This window comes from Chiloscyllium plagiosum, chromosome 5 (assembly GCF_004010195.1).
Source record: "Chiloscyllium plagiosum isolate BGI_BamShark_2017 chromosome 5, ASM401019v2, whole genome shotgun sequence".
Taxonomy (NCBI): Eukaryota; Metazoa; Chordata; class Chondrichthyes; order Orectolobiformes; family Hemiscylliidae; genus Chiloscyllium; species Chiloscyllium plagiosum.
Genome location: NC_057714.1, coordinates 48,281,076 through 48,297,233, shown reverse-complemented (window position 1 = coordinate 48,297,233; position 16,158 = coordinate 48,281,076). Strand labels below are relative to the sequence as shown.

At 39.8% G+C, this 16,158-nt stretch overlaps 1 protein-coding gene across 2 annotated transcripts in view; it reads left to right on the top strand.

The window, feature by feature from the left end:
• The window catches only part of stx17 (syntaxin 17), a 114,895-nt gene that overhangs the window by 93,683 nt on the left and 5,054 nt on the right, over positions 1-16,158 (top strand). For both annotated transcript variants that reach the window (XM_043690043.1, XM_043690042.1), the window contains exons 4-6: positions 11,702-11,930; positions 15,268-15,392; positions 15,722-15,772. In XM_043690043.1, coding sequence (XP_043545978.1) covers positions 11,702-11,930; positions 15,268-15,392; positions 15,722-15,772 — 405 coding nt within the window. The remainder of the gene's footprint in view (positions 1-11,701; positions 11,931-15,267; positions 15,393-15,721; positions 15,773-16,158) is intronic.

Below are 16,158 nucleotides of genomic sequence, written 5' to 3'. Positions count from 1 at the left end.
CCTCCAACCACAAGGGATGAACTCAGATTTCTCCAGTTTCCTCATTTCCCCTCCCCCCACCTTGTCTCAGTCAAATCCCTCGAACTCAGCACCGCCTTCCTAACCTGCAATCATCTTCCTGACCTCTCCGCCCCCACCCCACTCCGGCCTATCACCCTCACCTTGACCTCCCTCCACCTATCGCATTTCCAAAGCCCCTCCCCCAAGTCCCTCCTCCCTACCTTTTATCTTAGCCTGCTGGACACACTTTGCTTTTCTTTTACTAAACTTTTAATATCTCTTGTTATCCAGGGTTCCTGAATCTTGCCATCCTTATCTTTCATTCTTACAGGAACATGCTAGCCTTAAACTCTGACCAATTAGCTTTTAAAATACTCTTACATGTCAGAGGTGGGTTTACCCTCAAAGAGCCACCCCCAAGCTAATTTCTCCAATTCCTGTCTAATACTTTTGTAATTAGCCATCCCCTAATTTAGCACTTTCACCCAAGGACCTGTGTTATCCTTATCCGTAACTATCTTAAAACCTACTGAATTATGGTCACTCTTCCCAAAATGCTCTCCCACTGAAACTTCAATCGTCTGGCTAGACTTATTTACCAATACAAGATTAAGTATGGCCTTTTCCCTAGTTACTGTATCTACGTAGAGTCATAGAGATGTACAGCATGGAAACAGACCCTTGGTCCAACTTATCTATGCTGATCAGATATCATAAATTAATCTAGTTCCATTTACCTGTGTTTGGCCCACATCCCTTTAAATCCTTCCTATTCATATACCCATCCAGATGCCTTTTAAATGCTGTAATTGTACCACCACTTCCTCTGGCAGCTCATTCCATATACACACCACCCTCTGCGTGAAAAAGTTGCCCTTAGGTCCCTTTGTTTTATCTTTGCCCTCTCACCTTAAACCTATACCTTTTAGTTTTGGACTCCCCAACCCTGGGAAAAGATCTTGTCTATTTACCCTATCCACACCCCTCATGATTTTATAAACCTCTATGAAGTCACCCCTCAGACGCTCCAGGGAAAATGGCCCAGCCTGTTTAGCCTCTCCCAATAGCTCAAACCTTCCAACACTGGCACATCCTCCTAAATCTTTTCTGAACTTTTTCAAGTTTCACAACATCCTTCCTATAGCAGGGAGACCAGAATTGCATGCAGTATTCCAAAAATGGCCTAACTAATGTCCTGTAGCATGACCTCCCAACACCTATACTCAAATGCACTAACCAATAAAGGAAAGCATACCAAATGCCTTCTTCACTATCCTATCTACCTGTAACTCCACTTTCAAGGAACTATGAACCCGCACTCCAAGGTCTCTTTGTTCAGTAACACTACCCAGGACCTTATCATTAAGTGTATAAGTCCTGCCCTGATTTGCCTTTCCAAAATGCAGCATCTCACATTTATCTAACTTAACTCTTGTTCTGGATGGAGTTTAATGCAGGAAAGCGAATTTGAAGTATGTGAGAGTAGCCTTGATTCTGTTGAATGGCACAATAGACTTGAGGGGCTGAATGACCAGCTTCCTTTTCCTATTTCTTATGATCTTGTGGACCAGCAACAGAGCAATTCTTCTGGTGAAGTGAGTAAAGCAGCCAGGCCTCTGATGGTGAGGCTGAGTGACCGCATTTAGGTTTGACTCCAGGCATAATCAGTGATGAACATAGAAACATAGAAGAAAGGAGCAGGAGGAGGCCATTTAGCCCTTCGAGCCTGCTCTGTCATTTATCCTGATTGTGGCAGATCATCTAACTCAATAGCTTAATCCTGCTTTCTCCCCATTACCTTTTGATCCCATTCGCCCCAAGTGCTATATCTAGCTGCCTCTTGTATACATAAAGCCCCTCCCCACTCTGGAGTTCAGATTGTGCCTTGGGTAGTCCGAACTTCAGGCATTGTTTAGAAGCATTTGCGTCCGAGACGACGTGAATGAGGTGAAGTTTGGAAAATCATTTCCAAGAGCAGAAGTCTACACTGAAATGGTTGGTTATCTGCCAGACAGTGGAAATTTCACAATTCTGTGCCATGTAAATGCTGTGTGAGCCTCATTCATGATCAACTTACCCTCGAGATCTTAAAGATTTTAAGTTTTAGTTAGGCACTGAATTAACTCATTGCATTTATGTGGTCTGAAGTAATTAATTACAGTTGCACTAGGTACAGGCTTTGTGAAAACACAAACCACACAAAGACCTAAAAATGGACTTGACAAAAATTTATTACCACATTTGATGCTGATACAGGTTGGTAAACAATATTTTTGGAAGATTGAGACCTTTCATTTCAAGTTGACATTTGCTTATCTGCTTCATGACATTTTACATTATTTTGAATGTTCACAAGCTTTATTGTTTTGTGGGGAAATTTTGTATTTTTACAAATTTGGTTACAACTTATTTTTAGTTTTATTTCTGCAAATGAGATGGGTTGTTCCAGTAGAATGTGGTATTCTATTTGCTGGCCTAGCACAAACTGACAATTGTTACAATAGCAGTGGATTGACTCAGTTGACTTGGAACCCAACTAACTGGAAGGCATGCGCTTCCCAGTCTGTCACGACTTGCCAGAGGTCTGGCAGTTTTCCTACTACACTTCATCATGTGCAACCACATAGCAAACTGGAAGTTATCATGCTGGCAGCTCACATGTTGTTCCACATTACATAGACACTTAAACATTTTTAAGGGTACTGAACATTGAAATAACAAGCTGCTCACATCAAAGAAAATTTAGATGGAATGTTCATGTCTTGACTCATTATTCAATGAAATAAAGCCCAACTTCTTTCTTCTCTCTCCCTTCCTAAATGGTAACATGTCCTACTGAATTATGGATGTGGCTCAGCAGGTTTCTGAATGTATTGGTCCTCAATAAGTGGGATGCCTCCCCTCCACCTTGTATGTTTTCAAAATATTACTGGGGATTGCATTTGAAGATTGAGTGAATTGAAAGATGTAGTGAAGCCCCAGTATAGCTGAATAGAATAACATTCTTACGTAAGAGCATAAGAATCAGGAGCTGGAGTAGGCCATTGAGCCCCTAAAGCCTCCCCAATTACTCAATAAGATCCTGACTAATCTGATTATAATCTGAAATTCACATTCTTGTCTATCCCTGATAACCTTCAACCCTTTGCTTAACATGAATGTACGCACCTCTGCCTTAAAAAATATTCATGAACTCTGCTTTCAGAGTGAAATTCAAAAGCTCTCGACCCTCTGAGAGAAATGAAAATTGCATGATCTCTGTTTTAAAAGGGTGACCACTGATTATTAGACAGTGGTCCTGAGTTCTAATTTCTCCCATAGGATTTTGCATGTTTCAGCCAGGTCTCTTGGTCTTCTAAACTCCAGTGGATACAAGCCTTGTCTGTCCAACATTTCGTCATATGACAACCTACCCATTAGTCTAGTAAACCACCTCTAACAGCCTTCAGCACGTTTCCATTCTTCCTTAAGTAAGGTGATCAATGCAATGTGCAGTAATCCAAACATGGTCTCACCCAGTACCCTGTATAATTGAAGCACTCCCACCCTACTTTAATATTAATCTTTCCTTATGATTTGCTGTACCTGCATATGAATCTTTTGCGATTCGTGCATGATGGCACCTAGATCCTTTTGTATCTCAGAGTTCTACAATGACTCATTATTTAGATAATGTCCTTCACTTTTATTCTTCCTGCCAAAATAAGCAACTTTACATTTTCCCACAATATACTCCATTTTCCACATCTTTGCCCACTTACTTAACCTATCATTCTCTTCTTGTAACCTCCTGGTGTCGACTTCACAACTTATTTTCCTACCTATCTTTGCAACCATACCTCTGAGTCTTCACCTAAGGTGTCCATATAAATTATAAACAGTTGAAGTGCCAGCACTAATCCCTGTAACACATCGCTTGTTACACTTTGTCAACCTGAATATGACACATTTACACCTGCGCTCTGCTTCTTGATCGCTAATCAATCTTCTATCCAATACGCTACTCTCTACACAATGAATTTCCTTTTGCAGTAACTTTTGGTGTGGCACCTGTCAAATATCTTTTGGAATTCTAAATACAGTACATCTATCGATTCAACTTTATCCACAGCATGTATTATCTCCTCAAATAATTCCAAAGCATTGGTCAAATATGACTTCCATATCGCAAAACCATGTTCACACTACCTATTTACCTTGAAATTATCCAAGTGCCTTGTTATAACTTCTTTAATAATAACTTTAATATTTTGTCTACAAAAAATATTGTTAACTGGCCCACAGTTTCCTGTTTTCTCTTCTCTTTGAATACAGGAGTTACATTTGCTACCATTCCACTTCTCTGTTGATTGTAATTTTCCTGAGTTCCTTCCCCCTCCCCAACCTTCCATTTCCTAATTTATCACTGTTTCTGGGACATTACTTATCTATTCAAGGGTGTTGGTTAGGTCAGTTGGCTGGATAGTTGGTTTGCAATGTAGACTGAAGCTAATGGCAGATTTCATTTCCTGCATTGGCTGAGATAACCATGAAGGATTCTCTTTCTCAGTCTGTCTCTCCTTGCCTGAGGCATGGTGGCCATCCGGTTAAACCACCACCAGTCATTTCAAATGATTGAGCATCCCTATGCTTCGGTATTATAGAATCCTTCTGGTGCAGAAAGAGGGCCTTTGGCCCATCAAGTCTTCACCGATCCTCCAAAAAGCATCCCATCCTGACCCAGGGTTATGGGTCCCCATAACACTGCGTGTACCATGGCTTACTCACCTAGCCTGCACATCCCTGTACACTTCAGGGCAATTTAGCATGGCCAAACAACCTAACCCCTGCACCTTCAGACTGTTAAAAGAAATTGGAGTACCCGGGGGAAACACACACGAGCACGGGGCGAACGTGCAAACTACAAACAGACCCAAGGCTGGAATCGAACCCAGATCCTACATAACTGGCAGTTGATATCGCTAATCTTAAAGCACACAATCTGGGATTTTATCACCAACTAACTCTCTAAATTAAAGCTATATTGCAACATTTCTTTTGTGATTTCACTGTTGATCAAAATGAGAGAGAAGAGTAAATTTTATATTTTAAACGTTAATTATTTAGCTTCAATATGTGTGAACCTTGCATAACATCCTGCAGCTATTGTGACTTAGAATTTCATGAAGGGGCAAAGAATGAGGTGACAGCTAGATGTGAAAGTGGTGGAGGTGGATACAATTACAACATTTAAAAGGCATCTGGATGCATACATGAATAGGAAAGGTTTCCAGGGTTATGGGTAAACTGCTGACAAACGGGACCAGGTTAGATCTTGTCAGTGTGGACGAGTTGGACCGAAGTATCTGCTTCCATGCTGTAAGACTGTGATTCACTAAAATGAATTTCCATCATAAAGTTGTAGCACAAAGTACTCATACTAAACTCTTGTAATTCACAACTCAAAGTAATATGAAGATAAAGCAAAAGCTTTTATAAAAGGCTGCTTATAGTGAACCAAAGAACAACTAATCGCATGTGAAAAATATTGAAAGTTGTAACTAATCATCGATCTATTTGGTACACAGGCAGAATTTCTTACTGACATTAACCTAAAGGAGAAAGTTCAAGACTCTAAAGAGAATAATTTTCCATATATTGGATGTGGGTGTCACTAATTATGCTTGAGAAGTTGGTGATGAGCTGTCTGTTGAACCACTTGGTCCACACGATGCAATTAAACCCACAGTACTATTCGGTTGGGTATTCCAGGATTTTGATCAAGTGCTGATAAAGGAATGGTGATACATTTCCAAATCAGAATGAACTTTAACGAGTATTTGCGGAAGGTAGTGGACAAAAAATGAAAAACAGATATTGGCAGATGTAGAGAATAAACGGGAATGTCAGTTTCCCAGATCTTTGTTTCCAGATTCTGCTGTTGAAATGATCCTTCTTCAGCTAACAAGGCCACTTGTTCAGAAGCTTTTCTCTGGAGGCTTCCACTGGTTTGCAAAAAGTATAGGGTAACTATTCACTTGTACAATGTCCCTGAATGATCATTTCAAAAACCACATCTTTTAGCATCTGCTGTAGAAAAGGTAACTCGTTTTCTTCTGATTTAAACTGAGCTTTTAAACTGCAGAGTACTGAAAACTTAGACTATAAGATATAGGAGCAGAAATTAGGCCATTTAGCCCATTGAATCAGCTCTGCCATTCAATCATTTCTCAACCCTATTGTCTTGCTTTCTCCCCAAAACCCTTGATCCCCTTGACAATCAAGGACCTATCTATCTTTGTCTTAAATATACTCAATGACCTGGCCTCCACAGCGTTCTGTGGCATTGACCACTCTCTGGCTGAAGACGTTTCTCTTATCTCCTTTCTAAAAGGTTTTCCCTTTTACACTAAGGCTGTGCCCTCGAGTCCTAGTTTATCCTACCAATAGAAACATCTTCCCAATGTCCACTCTGTCCAGGCCATCAAGATTCTGTAAGTTACAACTAGATGCCCCCTCATTCTTCCAAACTCTATTGTGTACAGACCCAGAATCCTCAAACATTCCTCATATGTTAAGCCTTTCAGTCCTGGAAACATTCTCATGAACCTCCTCTGGACCCATCCCAGGACCAGTACATCCTTCCTGAGGTATGAGGCCCAAAATTGCTCCCAATACTCTAAATGTGATCTGACTAGAGCTTTATAAAGCCTCAGAAGTACACCCCCGCTTTTATATTCTAGTTTCTCGAAATAAATACCAACATTGTATTTGCGTTCTTAACTACTGACTCAACCTGTAAGTTTACATTAGGAGAATCCTGGACTAGGACTCCCAAGTCCCTCTGCACTTGACATTTCTGAATTTTCTCCTTATTTAGAAAATAGTCTATGCCTGTATTCTTCCTACCAAAGTGCAAGACTTCACACTTTCCCACATTGTATTCCACCTGCCATTTCTTTGCGCACTCTCCTAATCTGTGTAAATCCTTCTTCATCCTCCCTGCCTCCTCAATACTACCTGTCCCTCTACCTACCTTTGTATCATCTGCAAATTTAGCCAGAATGCCCTCAGTTCCTTCATCTGTATAAAGTGAAAAGTTGTGGTCCCAACACTGACCCTTATGGAACAGCACTAGTTACCAGTTTCCATCCTGAGAAGGACCCTTTTATCCCCACTCTCTGCTTTCTGTCAGACAGCCAATCTTCTATCCACGCTAGTACCTTGCCTCTTAACACTATGGGCCATTATCTTACTCAGCAGCCTGCTATGCGGCACTTTATCAAAGGCCACCTGGAACTCCTGGTAGATAACATCCATTGGCTCTCCTTAGTCTAACCTGCTTATTATCTCTTCAAAGAATTTTAACAGATTTTGTTAGGCATGACCTCCCCTTGATGAGACCATACCGACTTTGCCCTATTTTACTTCCAAGTATGCAGAAATCTCATCCTTCACAATGGACTCCAAAATCTTACCAGTGACTGAGGTCAGCTAATCGGCCTGTAATTTCCTGTCTATTGCCTTACTCCCTTCTTAATCAGAGGGGTTACATTAGTGAATTTCCAGTCCTCTGGGATCTTCCCTGACTCCAGTAATTCTTGAATGATCACCACTAACGCCTCCCACTATTTCTTCAGCTATCTCCTTCAGAACTCTGGGGTGTAGTCATAGATCTGTACAGCACAGAAACAGACCCTTTGGTCCAACTCGTCCGTGCCAACCAGATATCTGAAACCAATCTAGTCCCATTTGCCAGCACTTGGCCCATTTCCCTCTAAACCCTTCCTAATCATATACCCATCCAGATGCCTTTTAAATGTTGTAATTGTACTAGTCCCCACCACTTCCTCTGGCAACTCATTCCATACATGCAATACCCTCTGCGTGAAAAAATTGCCCCTTCAGACCCTTTTAAATCTTTCCTCTTTCACCTTAAATCTATTCCCTCTAGTTCTGGATTCCACTAGCCCAGGGAAAAGACCTTGTCTGTTTATCCTATCCATGCCCCTCATGATTTTATAAACCTCTATAAGGTGACCCCTCAGCCTCTGACACTCCAGGAAAAACAGCCCCAGCCAATTCAGCCTCTTCATATAGCTCAAACCCTCCTTGTAAATCTTTTCTGTACCCTTTCAAATTTCACAACGTCCTTCTGATAGGAGGGAGACCAGAATTACAAACAAAATTCCAAATGTGTCCTAACCAATATCCTGTACAGTAACAATATGACCTTCCAACTTCCATACTCAATGCTCTTACCAATAAAGGAAAGTATACCAAATGCCACCTTTACCTTTACTATGCTATCTACCTGCGACTCCATTTTCAAGGAACTATGAACCTGCACTCCAAGGTTTCTTTGTTCAGCAACACTCCCCAAGACCTTACCATTAAGTGTATAAGTCCTGCCCTGATTTGCCTTTCCAAAATGCAGCACTTTAATTTATCTAACTTAAACTCCATCTGCCATTTCTCAGCCCATTGGCCCATCTGATCCAGATCCTGTTGTAATCTGAGGTAACCCTCTTCGCTGTCCACTACACCTCCAATTTTGGTGTCATCTGCAAACGTACTAACTATACCTACTATGTTCACATCCAAATAATTTATATATAAAAAACGAAAAGCAGTGGACCCAGCATCGATCCTTTTGACACTCTGCTGGTCACAGGCCTCCAGTTTGATAAGCAACCATCTACCACCACCTTCTGTCTTCTACCTTCAAGCCAGTTCTGTATCCAAATGGCTAGTTCTCAGTGTATTCCATGAGATCTAGCCTTGCTTCCACTCTACCATGAGGAACCTCGTCAAACACCTTACTGAAGTCCATGTAGATCATGTCCATTCTGGTCAGCTGGTCCCTCAGACCTCTGTAGTTGCCTTTATTCAAGTGTAATACCATTGCATCTGATTCCACCTTCTCTCTCTCAAACTGCAATGTAAATTCATCATATTATGATCACTGCCTCCTAAGGTTCCTTTACCTTAAGGTCCTTTATCAAGTCTATACCATTGCACATCATTAAATCCAGAATTGCCTGTTTCCAAATGGGCTCCACAACAAGCTGCTCCAAAAAGCCATCTCATAGACATTCCACAAATTCCTTTTCTTGCGATCCGCTACCAACCTGATTTTCCAAGTCCACCTACATATTGAAATCTCCCATGATCACAGTAACCTTGCCTTTCTTACACACCTCTTCTATCTTCTGGTGCATCTTGTGCCCTAAATCCTGACTACTGTTTAGAAGCTGGTACATAACTTCCATTGTTATTTTTAAGCAACTTCTCAACTTCATTTACACCGTTTCTACATCATCTGACCCTACTTCTTTCCTTGCTATTGATTTAATTTCTTACTAATATAACCCCACCACTTCTGCCCACCTGCCTGTCTTTTTGATTGGATGTATATCCTTGGATATATAGCTCCTAGCCCTGATCCCCTTGCAGCCACGTCTCCGTGATGCCCTCATCATACCTGCCAATTTCGATCTGCGCCATAATGCCTTATTTTGTACACTGCATGTATTCAGATACATCACCCTCAGTCCTATATTGACCGTCCATTTTTTTTATTATCATTTGTTTATCCAGTGTGTTTGAAGTTTGATTTCTAACCCTTTCCAAATACTCTGTCCTATTTTGTGTGCTGGAGACTTTAATAACCTCTCCTTTCTTTTCATTTTTTTGTATACTGTTCCATGCGGTTGAATCCACCCCCACAGATGTTAACCTGCTGCTTTGTTTCCCATTGGCCACTATACTTTTTGGAGTTTTACCCCTCCCTTCTCCCCCGCTTTCTAGTTTAAAGTCCTTCTGGGCTGGACCAAGACCTGCACATTATTTTTCCCCTCTCTCTGTCTTAGCAACTCAGCCACCTGTGAACCAATCATATGTTTATTGGCAAGCGAAAGGTCCCTATCATTGGTCTGTGGACTAGTGACAGCTATCAATTAACTTTTTGTTGCCAACAAGAACACATCCTTGGTTTGTTATTTTCAATGCCTGTCATGCTGTCAGGTTACTTGCTTTCAAAAATATAGCCAGTTTTTCAAACACTTCTAAAAACATTTTCTCACTTCTGTCAACTGTTTTTAAAAACAAAATTAAAAAAAGATGTATTTCATACAAGTCTCTCTTCCTCAGCTATGGGCATTTTCACTAAGCTCAAGAAAAATTCCAGAAATCTCTAATAAGTTTTTCATTCCACATTTGGAGCAACCATCTCACAATTCTAACAAAGTCTTACTCACTGAATTACAGCTGTCAACCAATATCCCAGACTCCTTTCTTTTAATCCCTGGTTATGTTCTGTTTACTGTCAGATAGGCCCACAACTTGATGTATACAATTACAAAGAAGTGGAATTGGGACTGTACAACATTGACTTCAGTGCCCCTGAAATTACATGACAACAGGTTGGACATGGAAACCTACTATTGATTATCATCTTCTGCTTTTCCTCACAATGTCCTAGTGGTATTATTGCTAGACTGTTGATTCAGAGACACAGTTCATGTTTAAGGGATCTGGATTCAAATCCAGCCATGGCAAATGGCAGAATCTGAATTCAACAAAATCTGCAACCGAGTGACTTAATTTTTGATGGTTGGAAAAACCCATCTGGTTCACTGATGTCTAATGCCATTTACCTTACCTAGTATGGCCTACATGGGTCTTTCCAGACCCACAGCAATTTAGTTGATTGCTAACTGCTTCTGGGCAATTGGGGATGGACCATAAATGCTGGCCCAGCCAGCGATACCCACATCTAATGAATTTTTAAAAAAGTTGAAGACTACTTGGAAGCTGCACCAAGTAATGACGAGCACACGATAGATTCTGGGTGGGATAGAGTTCAATGTCTCTCAACAAAAAAGGTTTGTTAACATCACGAGTAACAGAGCGAGCAGAGTCCTGAATTACAATGGGTTAGACTGGGACTACAGCACAAGAAATTGACCTAATTGTTTGCTTCATTAACTCGTGCATTTATCCATGTTATTTTAAAAAATATTTGTTCATTGGATGTGGGCGTCACTGGCTGTGCTCATCCTTTATAGTCCAGAAGGTAGTAAAGAGTCGACCATATTGCTCTGAGTTTGGAGTCACATTGTAGGCCAGACCAGGTAAGGATGGCAAATATCTTTCCCTGAAGGGCATTAGCAAATCAGTTGGGATTTTACGACAATTGATGAGAAAGGTTATCTGGTCATAAAAATCTATCTGAGTTTTCAAGAATGGTAGTTATACATGCAGATTAATACAGTCTAAAACTTCTGTTCATAATTTTTGCTTGAGTAAATTGTTTGTAATAGATCCATTATTATTTTTGTTAACAAAACCAGCTAATTTGTATCTGATACTAAAATAAATAGATTTCAGTATTCTATATAACTGACAATATCACTGTCCATTTTAAATTCAAACTTTGTTATGAACAGTGGAGAAATTGGATTTGGAAAGAAGATTGGTTTGCCCCTCCAACCTTGATCATAACGATAGGTTCATGTGTGGCTTTTCTGAGTTTACAGTTAAAACAATTTGTTATGTAAACTAAAATAGGGTTACTTCGCTTTTGACAAGGGTATGTTTCTGAGAGTGCTGCAAGTGTATTCCTTACCTTTATAAGGACAACAATTCACTAAAATTGAAATAAGTATAATTGAAATACCTGTTATTCAAAGACATTTTTCCTCCTCACTTTATCCCACAGCAGCTACGAGCTAACATGAGAGAAATGGAAACACTATGCCTTCGGGTAAGAGATGAAGATTCACAAGCTTTAGAGAAAATAATGAACCCTGTACAGGTGCATGCAGCAGCAGCAGTGCTGGAGTTCCTGAAACTCCATTCAGAGATTCTAGAGGAGTCGAGTGGACGCTGGAACATGGATAATACACAAAGATCACACTCGTCACTAGTGAGGTCCCAGACTGTCGAAGGTAATACATTTGATTTAGTTATGCATAATAATAATAATAATGACTCTTTCATCTCTTTAACAGAGACCGATGGTTTGCTACTTATTTAAACAACAGTATGCTTTCAATGAGGATTATATTTGTAATGTAATTTTATTCCTATTATAATTCTGATGTATGAGTACTTTTACATGCATTTGGTATGTTTGCACTTTATTTTCCTTCTGATATAGGCTGTTATTAGAATAATAATAATCTTTTTGTATGTAATTTGTCATGTTGTTGCCTTTCCCCATATGGGTAGAAATGGAAGACTGTACAAGCCATATAAAGTCAGTATGGTGAGTGGATGAAGGGGAACTTGCAGTTGTCATTTTCCAGTGTATCTGCTAGTCTTGCCCTTTTAAGGTGGAAGCGGTCACATTATAGAAGGGGCTGTCTAAGGATCCTTGGTGAATTTCTGCAGTCCATTTTGTAAATCATATACAGTGCTGCTAATGAGTTGTCAGTGATGGAGGGAGTGAATGTTTGTGGATGTAGTGCCAATGAAGTGCGATGCCTTTTGACCTGGAAGATGTCAAAGTTCTTGGGAGATGTTGGAGCTGTACCCATCCAGTCAAGTGGGGAGTATTTGATCACACTCCTGACTTTAACCTGCTCTTGTAGTCGCAGTATTTATAAAACCAGTCCAGTTTCTGTTCGATGGTAACTCCCAGGATGTCAATAGTGGAGCTTTCAGCAATGATAATGCCATTGAATGTTAAAGGTAAATGGTTAGATTTTCTCTTAGTAAAGAGCAGCACAGTGCAGGAGTACGCTCTTTGGGCCACCAAGACTGCCGATTCACAATGCCTTTGTAAACAAAAAAACCTTTTGCCTCTTTGCGGTCTTGTCCCTCTATTCATTGCCTATTCAAGTATCTGTCAAGATGCCTTTTAAACATTGCTATTGTATCTGCCTTCATCACCACCTCTGGCACTTATCACTCTCTGTGTAAAAACTCGCCCCTCACATCTCCTTTAAAAGTACTTCCTGTTCCCTTAAATCTGTATTTGCTGGTAATTATCATGTTTACCCTGGGAAAAAGACTCCAAGGATTGATTCTCTCGGTGTCTCTGATAATTTCCTAAACTTCCATCAGGTTGCCCCTCATTCTGCAAATTTCAGCTGAAAACAAATCAAGTTTTACCAATCTGTTATCATATCTAATACCCTCCAAATCAGGTAACATCCAGGTAAACTGTTTCTGTACCCCCTCCAAAGCCTTTAGATCCTTCTGGTAATGTGGCAACCAGAACTATACACAATATTCCAAATGTGGCCTAATTAAAGTTCTGTACATGACTTGCTAATTTTTATATTGTGTGCCCCAACCGATGAAGGTAAGCATGTGATATGCCTTCTGACTACCTTATCCACTTGTGTTGCCACATTCAGGGAACTGTGGTCCTGCACACCCAGATCCTTCTGTATGGTGATCCTTCAAGGGGTTCTACCATTTACTTCCCTCCTGCATTAGACCTTACAAAATGCATCATCTCACGTCTATCCGGATTAAATTCCAACTGCAATTTCTCAATCCAAGTCTCCAGACTGTCTATATCCTGGTTTATCCTGTGGCAATCCCCCTCACTATCCGCAGCTCCCCAATCTTTGTGTGATCCACAGACGTATTAATCAGGCCACTTACTTTCTCCTCTAAATCATTTATTTATTTATATTATAAACAACAGTGGTCCCAGCAATGATCCCTGCGGACCACCACTGGTCACAGATCTCCAGTCAGAAAAACACCCTTCCTCTGTCTTCTGTGACTAACCCAGTTCTGTATCCATCTTACCCGTTCAAAGCAGGTCCCATGTGACTTTTGTATAAGCCTGCCATGAGACCATAAGACATAGGAGTGGAAGCAAGGCCATTTGGCCCATCGAGTCCACGCCACAATGATGGGGGAATCTTATCAAAGCCCTTGCTAAAGTCCATTTGGACATCTACCATTCTGCCCTCATCAATCATCTTTGTCACTCCCTCAAAAAAACTGTTTGTGAGAGACAATCTTCCCCATACAAAGGCTTGCTGCAGTCTTGTTTGAGATAGTTATTGCTTAGCTTTCGTGTGGCATGAATGTTGCTTGACACTGTGCAACCCTGAGCACACATCCCCACTTCTGACCTTACAATGGAGGGAAGGTCAATGATGAAGCACCTGAGGATGGTTGAGTCTAGGAACTCCTGCAGAGATGCCCTGGAGCTGTGATGACTGACCTCCAATAACCACAACCATCTTCTTTTGCGCTAGGTATCAGCAGAGATTTCCTCAATTCCCATTGACTGTTGTAATCATATTTGATCAAAAATGGCCTGATACCAAGAGCAGTCACTCTCTCATCACCTCTGGCATTCAGCTCTTTTGTCCCATTTTGAAACAAGGCTGTTAGGAACTGCGTGGCTTCAATGGAAGCCAAATGGAACATCATTGAGCAGGTTGTTACAGAATTGTTATGGCGCACAAAGACTGTTCAGCCCATCATATTTGCACTGATTCTGAGGATTTTGTCTTGTTATCAATCTCCTGCTAAGGGAGATAAGGGGAAAGAAAGAGTAGTGGGAAAGCCAAAACAAAGGAACCAATGGCATTCTATTGCCTCCTAATAAAATTAATCTCCTAAAAGAAAAACTTGTAAACATAAATCACAACCATTATTTCTGACATTTTATTGAAGAGATAGCTAATATTTAAAATAGAAGTTTTCTGTAGCACAGTAAAATGGTTATCCTATAGTAACAAGAAATATTTTCAGAATCAAATTGTAGGATTAAATATTTTAAAAATATTCCCAGGCAGCAATGAAAGCCTGGTTATAGTGATGTGCTATTTCTGTTCAAAGGAAACATTTTAACTGGGATTGTACCAACATATTCACCCACCCAGCGCCTCAAAAACCTTGGAGCAGAAAGAAGATATAAATTACTAAACATTTCTGATAATTTGAGGAACTCTTACCGTTTTATTGAAGTTAACAAGAATACAATGTGACTTTACGTTTCTAAATGAAGATTAGTTGTCACTTTGTTGACAGACCTGCCCTAACTAAATTATCATTCAGCCAAGAAATTATCTTTTTACACAGTGTATTTTTTAGGTTAAATTGCAGTTAAATTAAATTACATATGAAATAAATTACAGGATTCTGAACAAATAACATGACCCTATTCTGATGCGAAACTGTTCGGAACAGTGACATTTTTGTCCCTTTCCAGGAGTTAACTGCAAAATGAGTTGATGAAGCTAATTACATATCTAAGACTTTTAAGACTGCACAGTTGGACATTGCATTGAATAACTATTTTTGCTGTAGGAACAATTATGAGTTCCCCAGATTCTGGCTCACCATTGTCCCAACATCTGGTTCAGCTGAATGTGCCACTACCACAGATTCCACAAGATCAAGATGCTGCTGAATCTTGGGAGAAGTTGGAAGAAGTAAGACATAATCTTTCAAGACAATAATGTGAAATAATAATTAGTGATGATATATCTTTGCACCACAAATGCAAATTAGTTTTAATCTTGTTGTCATCCAGGTTTACGCTCTAATTTTTAAGTAATTCAAAATATATGTAGCATATTATATAGTGCATGTACTCTGATTAAGTAAATAATAAGGGTGTTTAATTTATGTTGTTCTGTTAAATTATGTAAACTAATAGTGAGGTTTACTGCAGGCACTTCTAGATGTTCATGTTTAATGATTTTGTTTCTGGGATATGTTTGAGTAGCTTGTAATGTTCATTTACATAATTATTTTTCAGGATTTAATTGATCTTAGCAACTTGGTAAATGAATTTTCTCAGTTACTTCATGTAAGTATTTATCTTCCAATTACCTATGTACTGAATGAAGGAAAATCTATTTCTTTAGTTCATGTCATATGTTTTGGATCTGCAAAATAATTTGTGGCTAAGTACAGCAAATTGAATTTCTGTGAACTAAAAAAGATATTCTAACACATAAGCAATATCATTGTTGACCATTTGGTTCTGGAAATGTTACACTTAACACCAGTTATAATAACTCTGGTATAAAATTAAACATGACTACACATCCGTAGAGTTAATAACAACAGGACCAGAGCCAGCCTTTGTGAGCTGTGCAATCATGACTGCTCCAGGCGTGTATCTGTAATTGCTACTCTCAAACAATTTTGTATTGTAATTTCCTCTCTTGCTTCTGTATTTTCTTCCACTAT